The 13831-nt window shown below is 40.8% G+C and overlaps 1 protein-coding gene across 1 annotated transcript in view; it reads left to right on the forward strand.

Annotated features, from left to right (window-relative positions):
* Nucleotides 1–13831, forward strand: part of pappaa (pregnancy-associated plasma protein A, pappalysin 1a) — a gene marked incomplete at its 5' end in the record, with an annotated part of 78850 nt that overhangs the window by 8060 nt on the left and 56959 nt on the right. The window contains 4 exons of the mRNA XM_079290165.1: nt 7147–7292; nt 7610–7903; nt 8296–8488; nt 8818–8939. Of these exons, the coding sequence (XP_079146291.1) occupies nt 7147–7292; nt 7610–7903; nt 8296–8488; nt 8818–8939 (755 nt within the window). The remainder of the gene's footprint in view (nt 1–7146; nt 7293–7609; nt 7904–8295; nt 8489–8817; nt 8940–13831) is intronic.

A 13831-nucleotide genomic window follows, 5' to 3' on the forward strand; every position in this document is an offset into this window, starting at 1 on the left:
TGCAAAATAGCTAAATAGTGACAAATTAACAACATCAGAGGGTAAAAGCAGGTGGGTTTGCTGTTGTTTCCTTAATTCCCCATCGCATCCCTTCCAGCTTAGTCATCATTAGAAGCTAATTCATCAAGTGGCAGGGAAACTACTTCATTTAGACATCAGCCATTGGCAAAACGCTTGCCGTTGCAATGTTCAAAACCTCCCTGCGGCCATTTGAAAGATGGGCTTGTGAAAGGAAGGGTACCAGAAAGAGAGAAAATGAGACAGACAGAACAAGGACAAGATAATTCCCAGTCTAAAAAAAATAGATATAATCTCCCCAAGTGGTTGCTTATTTTGCTTTGATTATGGTATGTCTGGAGAGACTTGCAGAGAGCTGCACTACAAACAGTTTGACATTCCTCCTTAATTATGGAATTCTGGGTGAACAATGTACCACATATGCAGGGGAACAATGGTTGTGAGGTACTGCATTTATTTTTGCAGCGTTTGCGCCTGTTACCACTTACATGTACGGTTTTCCAAAATCTGGCTAACACGGGACACAGGCAGCTCTGTGGTTCTGCAACAATCTCTCCTCTGAAAATACTATTGATCATCATCCCCCCCCCCTCTCCCTCCCTCATTTGGCTGAGGGAAATATTTAGCATTGTTTCCCCAGCTTTTTTTGTTTTGACACTTTTTTTTGGTTTCTGTGGTATTTGATGTGATCTGTCAGCATTTACATTCTTATGTCTGCAGCTAGGGGCATCTGAAATTGTGGCTGTAATCTAGACACTGTGAATTTACATGACGTGTGCAGAAAGGCAGAAAACAAATGGCACTGAAAAAGTTGTTTTTAAGAAGCTTATATGAGTCTTTGACTGTCAATGAAAGATCAATGTAATATCCAAGCAACTTGACAGAAGATCAATCCAATCATATCAGAAAGCTTTGCGAGTTTCTGAAATATATATATATATATTTTTAATACCTCCCAAACTAAAGCAAGATGGATACACACACTTTGCAATGTGGATATTAGGACCATTTCGGCCTCAATATGTTTTTGGGGAATGGAGTTTTGGCCTGGCTTTATCAGAGGCTAATAGGTCATCTATGTTCCCTTGGCCTCTGTCTTTCTCCCCTTACTGAGTCAATACCTCATATGGTGGCAGGTTAATGGATGGACCACCCTTTCTCTTTCCTTCACTCCCTCTCTCTGCTGTATTTTAGCTCAGAGTGGGGAGCTAATCTCCAGGGCCCTTGACTTGGGTGTTTTACAGTTGGTCATCTAAACCTTAAGCCCCCATCCCATAAAACATTATGGAGTGCTTGGGCGTAAATACCAGGAGTTTGCACTTCCATTTTAAAGCCACAGCACACGTATAAAGCACCTGCTGCTGTAGTTTCACCTGTGCTTGCATGGGGGCTGATAAACGTCTTTCTGCTTAACCAAGGGACATGAGAGAAGAGTTCAGTTAGGAGGGGTTTACTTGGGCCACTGGGAAGGCAGGGGAGTTGCATCTGGCTATGATGGGATAACGTGTCGACAGAGACTGTAGGTGGTCTTTTGAAAATATGACGCCCTGGGGTATTTTGTCAATAGTACCTTGGTGGGGTCATTGCGGTTTGGAAGTAAAGGAAGGCACAGATGAAGAGGTACGCAACTTTTTCCAGGAGTGATAGTGTTCACCCCAGTGCTCCATTAAGATCTCCCACTTCAGATAGGAACTGGGAAAACGGGGGAGCACCAAACCCTTCCCATCGTCAATTCCATACTTCTCCAAATCCTTCTTTTTCCAACTCTTCTCTAAGCAACGAGCAGTCACAGCAGTATTCCCTGGATCTGAGCGTTGACACAGTTCCTATGCATGTCTCTTACTTGGAGGGAAAAAAAAGAAAATCGACGGAGTAAGTTAGAAGGTTAAACAGAGGAGTGCAAATATAGTAATAAAGGCAGAGATGAATGATGGGTTTAGGGCAGGGGTGTCAAACTCGCGGCCCGCGGGCCAATTGCGGCCCGCGAGCCGATATTGTGCGGCCCCCTACCTAACATAAAAGTGCAATGTTAATGCGGCCCGCGCGTTTTTCTCACGCGCACCTTTTTGCCGAGTCGTTGTGGGAGTTTTATATGTACAACGTGAATTAGCGAAACCCATCACTTGGTTGAAACGTGATTCAGGAGTGACACCAAGTGGAAGGAAAATATATCTCACCCAGTCCCAGTCATGTCTTTCGCAAAACCTGCCTTGAAGAGAAAAGTTGGCGAAGAGCACAGACAATTCCAGGAAAAGTGGGAGACGGAATATTTTTTTGTTGAGCACCGGGGCACTCCGACGTGTCTTATATGCACAGAGAAAGTCGCGGTACATAAGGAGTACAACCTCAAACGTCATTACTCAAAGAGACATGCCGAGGAGTATACAAAATACCAGGAGATGAGAGCGAGGCCCGGGTCGGCGATCTTAAAACATGTTTACTGAGGCGACACGATTTTTTTAAGAAAGCGAGCAAAGCGAGTGGCGCGGCAGTCGAAGCGAGCTACGTGGTGAGTGAGATGATCGCCAAGGCGGGAAAGTCATTCAAAGAAGGCGAGTTCATAAAAATGTGCATGTTACAGGCCGCAAGTATAGTCTGTCCGGAAAAAAAGAGTCAGTTTAGCAACATCAGCCTTTCAGCCAACACAGTGGCAGAGCGCATTTCTGACCTGTCAGGTGACAGATATGATCAACTGCGGGAGAAAGCCAAACATTTCTGTGCATTCTCAGTTGCTCTTGATGAGAGCACAGACATCACTGACACTGTGCAGCTCGCAATGTATATCTGCGGAGTTGATGACAGTTTTGAAGTGATGGAGGAGTTGCTCACAGTGATTCCAATGCATGGCCACACCACCGCTCAGGAGATATTCCGCCAGCTGTGTGATGCCATTGTGGATGCCGGTTTAACATGGAAGAGGTTTGCTGGAATAACAACCGACGGAGCACCATCAATGACAGGGAGGAAAAATGGACTGGTGGCACTTGTTCAAAGAAAACTGGAAGAGGAGGGTGTGGAGGAGGCCATTGCTCTGCACTGCACACTCCATCAGCAGGCCCTTTGCAGCAAATGCCTGAAGTTTGACAATGTGATGTCTGTTGTTGTGAAATGCATCAACCATATTAGATCCAGGGGCTTAAAGGAGGAATTTGATCACAGGTTTGCAGACTTCAAGACACACAGAGCCACTTTTCAAATTTTTGCTGACCGCTTCTCCTTTGATGTGCAAGATGCCCCTCCTGTGCTAACCCAAGTTGCAACCCAAGCCTTTACCAAAGCTCTGCCAGCATCTGAAATCATACACATGAACATTCATATATGCACATGCAGACAGACACAGGGTTTTTCTTATTTAAACAAGTCATAGTACAGCATGTCGAAAAACATATATATTTTTTAGCAAAAGTTTCATACACTACCTTTCACCAAAGTTCAAAGCTTATTGGTCAAATACTGGTTTTACAAGAATATGTAGTGAAATGCTTGACCTCAAATTCCTTTAATTGCACCATAACATACAAATACAATAACAAAGAATCTATAAATAACAGCCAAATAACAGTTGAAGAGTTTGTATTATAGAGAACAAGATTGTGAGCGTATTGCTGACTGTTTAGTTGTGCTATCTTATAATCAATGTACAGTAGAGTAAGTTAAAGTGAGTCCCTGATGTAACCGGTTAGAACCCAAAGTGGCAATGAGGTCTTAAAATAAATGAAAAGGGTCTGAAAAAGTTATTTCATTTAACTTCAGGATTCCTGTGTGTACCTTGGTCATAGATATTCAAACGAGTAAACAAGTTAAAGATCTGCGTGCTTAATTCTACAATATATAAAAGAAAAACATGACATTCATTTTCCTTCAAATTGCAAAACCCTTAGGAATCAAAACAATCCAATGAATGAGTTTTTCTGTCAGTATAGTCTATGAAAACATTAATTAAGTATGATGTCATGTATGATGAAGAAAAGTCAAAGTATAGAATCTAAAAAAGTCATATTATTGTATGTCGAAACATCATAAAAATGCAAAGTATAGCGCCTAAAACTAATACAAAAGTTATATTAGAGTATGTCGAAAAGACGTCATAAAAAGTCAGATAAGTATGTAAAAAAATTAATATATAGCATGTTTTTTTAGTTACTTTATTTTTTAAAGTGACTTTTTTAGTTACTTTGTAAAAAAAGTTACTTTTTTAGTTACTTTGTAAAAAAAGTTACTCTTTTAGTTACTTTGTAAAAAAAGTTACTTTTATAGTTACTTTGTAAAAAAGGTTACTTTTAAGTTACTATATTCTAAAAGTTACTTTTTATTTACTTTTTTTTTTTTTAAAGTTACTTTTTTAGTTACTTTATTTTTGAAGATACTCAACTTAATTTAATCGATTATTCTAAGACTGTCTGCTCTTGATCTGAAAGTCGCCCCCGTTCATCAATCCGGCGTCTGATGCACATTCTGATCTTATAGCTGGACCGAGGGCTTTAGAATAATTGAACTCAGATTAGTTACTGTAGGTTCTGACCCTACACTGCTGTTCTTGTTCATTGCTGACTCAATCATTCCACCATAAAACCCCTCTGACCCCCCCCCCCCCTTTCATGTCCAAAAACTCTGGACAAATATTTTCCCAGGAAATAATGAAATTCCTGAAATTATTAGGAAGAGGGACCTTATATTATCTCTCACTCTCTCTCCTTAGACCTGGCCCCCAGTGAGTGCCCCCAGTTGCTCTCGCTATAGGCTTGAAGAAAGCATTTGCAACACTGAACCCTTTTATTCAAAATGTTTGCTTTGAGGGATGGCTGCATCTTCACCAAGCAGGAACTTGTGATTTGAAGCAAACACATCAAAGATTGTAGAGATGTCATGAAACCTTTGCATATGAAATGAGCATCGTTGGTGTAAATTCTTCCAGAACACTGTATGTTACTGACTTTTACATTGCTTCCTTTAGGCTACATTACGCAATAAGACAGAACTTAGTTTTACACTAAAATTGTAATATTTTGTACTGGCATTACATTTTCAAATACGAAAAAAGGCTAAAAGAGCACATTGGCACATAAAATGTCTTATGATCTAATAAAAATAAAGTATACATTGAATGAATACTGGCCAATAAAAACAAACGACTTCAGTTTAACTCTGGATCTAAAGTGGTACCACTCACACAGTCGCACTTCCTTTGCCAACCAAAACACTGATTTTCTTTCCAGTGTGTAGGTTTTACTGTCAGTGATAACCTCACCCCTTTAGCCTGTATGCGGAAGAAATCAAATGAAATCAAGTCAAGTGGTTTTGTCCAGTGGAACTGTACACCACCTTATGACTTTACAAGCATTCAAAACATAGCTTAAATATTCTTTTATTTCAGTTGTTGAGTGGACGAGTAAATATAAATAGTACACTCCAGCATTTTGCACTTCACAAAGGCACAAGTCTTTGAAAAGCTTTCTTTTATCCTTATATTTACCTGACTTTACTTAAGTGGGACAGATGTGATGTGCACTTGAAAAAATACAAAGCATGATAGGTACTCAAAATGATGTAGCACAACATTTGATTATAAGTATACGTTTTAAGGGTTGGGTTTGTACAATCATTTGTCAACTATCAAAGACACAGGGTACTATTCACAAAATATCAGAGCAGCATGAAGTGCATGGTATTTTACAAGTACACATCCAACCAAAGAAAGGAAGAGTAAAATAACTTAGTGCACTAAAGGCATGTTGTTTTAGCCTCAGTGTTATCACACGCATTATTATGATCTAAGCACATGCAAAATAACAGTACAAACCATAACACTGGTAAGTGGGTCACACAAACATCCAAAGAGGATGTAATTTGTGCTAATAGGGACAATTCTGTGTTTTGTTTCTGATAAACTTGTTTTGGTATCCATAGTGTATCTATTTCCACAGCCCTTTAACGTGAACGAAAAGGAATAAACGATCACTTCGGCATATGCAACAGATTACTCACTCTTCAAAGAGAACTGAGCTTGTTGATGCTGTTTGCCAGGACCACTAGCCACGGCCCCATGTTTGATGTGTTCATAAAATCAATGATTTGCTTGGAAAGATCTCATTGTGTTGAGTGATTGCACTTGCAGTCGTTAGTGCTGCCGCGGCACTATGTCGGGGACACATCGGAATATTTGTCAAATATCATAATGCGTAAGCCTGGCAGGAGTCATTCACTGTTAATTTCACTCAGGAGTCCATTGTAATGAAATAAAAAAAGTGTCATTTTATTAAAGTACAGCCTGCAAAACCATGAAAAACATTAAGCAATGTCACAAAATGTCCAAAAAATCCCAGATTATTTTTGGTCCCACTGAAAAAAGTTGATTTATTCCCACCAGCACCTGTTTGGTGTAGCTTGCCATGACGTCACTGTATGTGGAAATAAAGAAGACGCACACTTAGGGGGATCCTCAAAGACAGACATAATAACAATAATAAAATAGATTGCACTGGTTATTGCATGATTTGCTGTCGTCCAACATAAAACATCCGACATCATTATGGACACAAAAACATTGCGGCAACTCTGAAAGCGCTAAACACCCATCGTTGCACATTTGGGGTATTGTATATAAAGTGTACTGCAAATGAGGAGAAACTGCAATGAAATGTAATCGAGGAAAAGAAGAAGATGATATCAGTGGTCAAAATTGATACCGGCCCAATTCACAGTACTATAGCCTTATCTGACGCTAATCATAACCAAACTGCAGGTGCACAATCACTGTGCCAGGACTTCTAGACACAATGTCTCTCAGGCTGAGCAAAGACAGAGGTTCTATTAAGTCTTTATTTATTTGGGCATATTGGTGAAACACCAACTGGTTTCAACCTCACAGGGTCGATTATTCTCATTCAACTTGTATTCTGTCAGTTTAAGGGCCATTGCAATACACTTTAAATAAGTATTTCAATTAAACAGGGACCTAATCCTGAGCTCTGTCTTCCTGATATATAACACTACGTACGCTCCTTTTGGCTCGGAACACTGTTGTTATTTACAACCTTGCCTCAGTAAAATCTTCATTCAGTTCCTCAGTGTAGAGCTATTAACCTAATGTGAAATACTGTTTTTCTTCTCATGCTTTTCATCTTCCAGAGCTTATTTGGATGTTAAAGAGCTGAAAGAGATTCTACATTTGGATGGCTCAACTCACCTGAATGTCTTCTTTGCCAATTCTTCTGATGAAGATCTGGCGGGGGTTGCCACTTGGCCATGGGACAAAGAGGCCCTCACACATTTGGGTAGAAGACGAACACATACACGCATACATACATGCATGCATGCAAACTCACATGCACATGCATCCTGTCTTTGGCAGCACTAGATCGTTGATTTTGAGTAATTCAAGCCCCAAGCGGTTTCTCCCTCAATCACAGCTCTTACAGGGAAAAAGGTGATAATGAAGCTGCGGAGGCCCATTAATAATGCATTGTCTGAATTGTATTCCAGTTCCACAATTGCTTTACACTACACTAGGAATTAGGCTTTGTGTTGTGTGCACATTTACTTGAGTGTTTTCAGTGTTTACATGTGCACGTCTTCTTCCTCATTTCCTCAGGTGGAATTGTCCTGAACCCTTCCTTCTATGGTACATTTGGCCACACTGACACAATGGTACACGAGATCGGTCACAGTCTTGGACTTTATCACGTGTTTCGAGGTATATCAGAGATCGAGTCGTGTAATGATGCATGTTTGGAGACTGAGCCTTCAATGGATACTGGAGATCTGTGTGCGGACACCAACCCCACTCCCAAATACAAAGGCTGCCACGATCCTGAACCTGGCAACGAAACCTGTGGCGGTCTGCATTTCACACACACGCCGTTTAACAACTACATGAGCTATGCAGGTGAGATGGAGCCTCCACATGTTTTGCTACTTAACTGGGCAAAAATGCTACAGTTCTACCTCTCACATGAAACCGACACAGAGAGATCCCGCAGAGGAATGTGTTGAGTCTGTGTGCATACTGAGACGGATGTGGAATGTAGCAGGGACATTTCATGGGAAAAACCCAGCAGGGGGGCACATCCTTTCATGTCACTTGTGAAATTTTGTTTTTTATTGTCATATTTAAATGGAAATAAAGACACTGCTAAATACAAAGAGGTGTTATATTTTATTTTTCATGGGATCTAGACCAGTGGAATCATTTAATTTCTCCCCTTTTCCTGTCACTGATCAATCCAAAATCCAACCCCCACTCCTCATGTTGACCATGATGACATTTGCTACTTTCAGATGATGCCTGTACAGACTCCTTCACCCTGAACCAGGTTGCTAGGATGCACTGCTACCTGGACCTCATCTACCAGACATGGCAACCCGTGTCCAAACCTCCTCCAGTGCCAATGTCCCCTCAAGTGGTTGAGCAGCATCATAATTCAATCACCCTGGAATGGTTTCCACCGATTTCTGGACACTTTTACAACAGGTGAAACGAGCAACATACACAACTGCATCAAACAGACTCATCAAACTGATGAAGTTGTGTATGGTAATAAAGTTGAAAGAGATGAATTACATTATTGAATGTTGATTGGGTTATTGTAACAAGCAGGGTAATTTAACGTTCATTTTTTTACAGACTAAAACACCTAAAAGTGAGCCAAATAGCAACATCTTAAAACTTTGTTACACTCCCATTATTTGGCACATAATTCGAAAAAATATTGACATAAACGTAATTGTTTTTACCGTATAAATTACATGAATTTGGTCTGTATCTAAGTTGGTTGCTGTGCCTGTCTGTTGGTTTCCTAGAGAAGTGGGATCAGTGTGTGATAAGTGCACTGAGGGTAGAGTTCTACTGCAGTACGCCTCCAACTCCTCCTCCCCACGACCGTGTGCCCCTTCAGGACACTGGTCCCCACGAGAGGCTGAAGGTACAGTATGATACGATACTTTGTGGTTTTTTGGCACTGGTCAGGTGTGACCTTGTTGTTGATTTTCTGAGTCAATACTCAAAAAAAATGTTTCTGACTGACTCAACTTAAAAACATGCAAATGACTCACCGGATTCACGACACTTGAGCCGTGGGACAACATGGAAGGATCAAGGAGGTCACTTCCCAATGGATGACGCTGTATGGTACCACGATTTCCATATGAGGGCTCAGGCTCGAAACCAAGGTTAAAGATCATGTCTTAGCTGTAATCCTGATTTGTATAGTGTTGTGGTGGCCTGAATTTGGGACATTTATTCCCCCTGGATAGGATTTCATCTTTGCTTATTCACAAAGGCAGATGTGTGCTTAAAATGGAGCAAGCTAGTATCAGCTGGGTTGTAGACATAGACCATATATAGGAAGTAGACATAGTCATCGTGAGTTCGTGTCGATTCGGCGATTGGGCCATTGCCATCTTGTATTACCTGCATTGGCATTTTGGCTTTTTGCAACCAGAGAACAGAAGTTACCATATTTGGAATGTGGAGGAGTGACGTGGAGACGTCGTATATGGCTCTGGTAACGGTAGCGACCTGTCAATCACAGTATGGTCCATTTTACTGTAAATGGGACTATAAATGAACATCATGCTGTATTAAAGAAGACTTGAAAATAGCGATTGAGACCATAAAGTCATGTTTACCATGTTTACTAAGGTAATAAATCATGTTAACAAAATTGCTACCCTAAACACTGCTATGTAAGCTGAGCACAAGCTACAATTAAGTAACCTAGCTTATTACTAGCCAGCTAGCTTATTATTCAGCTGAAACTCCTGAAAACCACCAAACAGCTGAATCCACTGATTACTGAAATGTGAAATTGTTAAAAGTGTGATCATGGTGTTGGTAAAAATAAGTTTTGAGATGCATCTTGTATTCACTTCAATGGTCAGGCTGTCCAATTAGTGAGTGCATTTAGTCCGTTTCATGCAGCTATTCACTGCCAGTAAACTTAAACATAAATGTACTTGTATGTAGATTACTATTCGTCAACTGGAGCAATTTGTGCTTCCATGTGAAAATCATAGATTAATAACAATAATTATAATTAATAATATAGCAATCTAACCACAACACAACAATATTAATTATGTCAACCACAATTATACTATGCAGAACAATTCAATTTAGAGATCAAATTCTATCTCTGATTGCTTTGTCTGACTGAGTCTGTGTGTGTGTGTGTGTGTGTGTGTGTGTGTGTGTGTGTATATGTGGATGTGCAATAGATTCTAAAGTCACTGAACCTTGCCTTCACACTGTATGTACCAGAGGCAAGTCTGGGCTTGTCTAACATGCTGTGTGTGTAAACTGTACTCTATTTTCCCTCTTGGAAGGGGTCCCTGTTTGTGGCAGCTCCCCATTCCCTGTCCCTCTGCTGCTTGCGCCAGTTTCTCACTGGATACCACAGCTGCCGTTTGCTGCTGTGATGGCGCATATGTGTCCAGCAGTTAGTAACTTCCAATTGACACTGGCAAACTACTCTAACATTCTCTAAGCATTGGCCTATTAACTATTGGCGTAATATATTGGCAGATAAGCGTGTCGATATAAGCACTTGTGCATGTGTGCATTCATCAGCATTGATGCATACACATGGCACCTCAGCCCGTTCTCATTCCCAGGGCATCAAATACCAATGCTTTGACACTTACTTCGGCGTCTGATATTTATGCATCAGGCATCCTTTAGCGTCTCTATAAGAACAAGTAACAACAATGTAAGTCCATCCGCGTCACTGTTAAACGCTCAGAGAAAATGCTCCGGGAGTGTGATGATATATTAAAGACTGAACATTTATTTTGAAGTTACGTTAGTGATGTTTATGATGTGTTTTCTGTACTTATCTGACGTTGTTTACATTTTACTTTGTTGATTTTGTTGCCTAAACCTAAGTTCACGTACTTATTTTAAGCCCAATCATGATGTTTTTCCAAACCGAACTAAGAGGTTTAGTTCCCTAAACCTAAGTGTGTTTTTGCTAAAATTCACAACGATAACCACATGTTTACTGCAGCAATGCGCTGGGCTACCCGGTGAGTTAGAAAGTAATGCCAAGGGGTCTGACCAAGCGTCAGTATGTAGGAATTAATATGGGTTGGGCACCTGTTATAAGGACTTGCTGTGTCCTCACACTACTTGACTGGGAAATATTGGCATGGTGAGGTCAAAGAGAGCTAGAGAACCTCTCATACGTTTTTACTATTCTATGGCCTGGAGAAATATGGCTGGACAAAAAAAAGGCAAACACACACATGGATATAGATTCAGGGAGGGGGTGAGAGAGGTTGGGTGGGGTGGAAACCACCCAAGATAGTTGGGAGAATTGCATGTGGTTAGTGACAATCTCAAGGGAGGATCCTGAGTTGATTGAAAACAGCAGTGTGCATGAATGGAAGTGAAAGGTCCAGCATGTGCATGTTCGCCAACATGCGTGTGGGAATGTGTGTGTAGCTCTGTGTGTATACACATTCCTGTTATTTTGTATGTGCACATGGAGGTGCACATACAAAATAATACTCTTTATATGCCTTTATATATTTTATATATATCTAGCTATCTAGCTATCAGTAAAAAAAAAAAAAAATGTAAAGACAAAAATGAACTTCTGAATGCAACATGGTGTGACATTGATTCTCAAGCAGTAGAGTGTTTGCCTTCGTAGTGAGAAAGTGTGTGACAGTGAGTCATTGATAGTAAGGGCTGGAGCCAGACTCTTCTTAGAAAGCATAACACATGCATGCCCGGACATATCCCTGTCTGTTTATTCATCCGGCTCCCTGGACTTTTTGTGGATCAGTACAATTCTCCAGAGCGGAAGGATTATGACTGGATAGTCTGCAGGCACCAGCATCCATCATGGAGTTATACTTCGCCAACTAGTCATTTTTCCGTAAATTGAATCAAACATTGATCATCCTTGCTTTAGATTCAGATTATAGATTAGTTTGTTAATACAGCATTCAAAAATCTCCCCTCACAGTGATGGTCAAGCGAGCCAGAAAGTGAATGAAGAGAGGGGCCGTCGTTAGTAAGAACAAAGTGTTGAATCAGAAGAATATAACGTTATTTTCTGATTGTTTTATGGCTGTTACATTCTAAAGCACAAATCAACACATCTACACCTCCTCACAAACCTGCAGGAAGGTGCCGGATTTTGAATTAATGCAGCCCAAGGCACACTTCATCCTGCTGTGGCCTGTCTGCTCTCTCTGGTCTGTGTCTCCACTTGGCACCACACAACTGAGAGACTGACAGGGCAAACACATACACACAGAAGCACATACAAACACACACACACACACACACACACACACACACACACACACACAAACACACACACACACACACACACACACACACACACACACACACACACAGCTTCCACCATATCCCAAGTCCCCAGGAATAGTGCTTGGTTGTGTATTAATTTGGCCACAGTCGAAATTGTAGCTCTCAAGTCCAATCATTTTGAAACACAAATATTACCGTCTGTTCTGAGGTCATCATCACAATATACAACTTTTCAAATGAGAAATAAATCTTGATTTGTTATTTAATATTTCCATCTCTATTATTTAATGTGTACTGGGACATGGAGGCCCACCGTCCACCTGATTTCCCACTATTCCGTTATTCTCAATGTGTACTAAAAGCAGCAGTGAGCTTCCTTTTCATGAAGGATACCAATGCTGATCCCCAAGATGTAACATGGTCCACTACAGTCGCATTTATCCATCCTCTACCTATGTTCATGATACTGAAGAGCTTTGAGAGAGAGTGGTTTACGTTGAGGCTATAGCGCCAATTACTCCACGGCGTTTATAGAATGGGTGTTTTTGTCGTCAGTCTATTGCCCAGATGGGTTCAGTTAATCAACAGCAAATGAATGGCTCGTATTCAAAGCTTATGTCTGGATGGTTCAGTCACCTTGGGGCCCCCTCACCCTGCGCGAAGGGAATTATAGGTCAAACACTTCAGAGCTTGGCTGTTTATGCAGCGGTAAGCTGCTGATATTATTTTGTGTGCGTCTGTGAATCTGAAATGAAATATAGCATTTATCTTGTCATTGGGAATTTTGATTACCTGACAAAGGTAGCTGCTCCGTCTATAATTAAGCAGACAATTAAATGTAAAAATATTGTGGTTTTAATATTGAATTTCAAACCCTTTGCTTGCACAGATTGTTCTGCCAATTATAGTTACATCTTTGCATATTTGAAATACAGTTTACATTGCCTGAGGTTACACAGTGGATGACACTCCTATTCTGTCTCCTCTTAAATCTCCAACCACAATAGCAACAGTGCCAGAGCAGGAGGCAGGCCCATCATAACAGCTGACATTACAAAATATTTTCAGTGGCTACAGCTCCTTTCCTTGCAAACTCAATGAAAATGTACACAGAAAGCCAGGACTACATAAGCCGAGCAAAGCCAAGCTCTTGGAGTATCTTAGTTCATTCTCCCCCCCCCCCTTTTCTCCCTCCCTCTCTTTCTCCCTGTCTCTCTTTCTCTTTAATTCACCTCCACTCTGGCCACACACACACTTACAGTAAAATAATAAATGTGCTGAGATAATGTGGCTTGGAAACCATATTCAGTCCTCACTTGATTAAACACTGGAATTTTGCACGGTGCCCAGAAATGAGGTTAGCAAATGGCTTCGTTGGTTGCCAGCTTGGAAATGCACAAAAGGAAATCGAGGGAGAACATAGTGTCTGCTGCTTGCTGGCTTCTAAAAGTGCTTGATGAATGTTAGTGTACGTCACTTGGGATAATGCGAGTTAGCTGTGTGTGGACTCCAAATATGGCTGGAGTGTGACTG

This window comes from Melanostigma gelatinosum (genome assembly GCF_949748355.1).
Source record: "Melanostigma gelatinosum genome assembly, chromosome: 18".
Lineage (NCBI taxonomy): Eukaryota > Metazoa > Chordata > Actinopteri > Perciformes > Zoarcidae > Melanostigma > Melanostigma gelatinosum.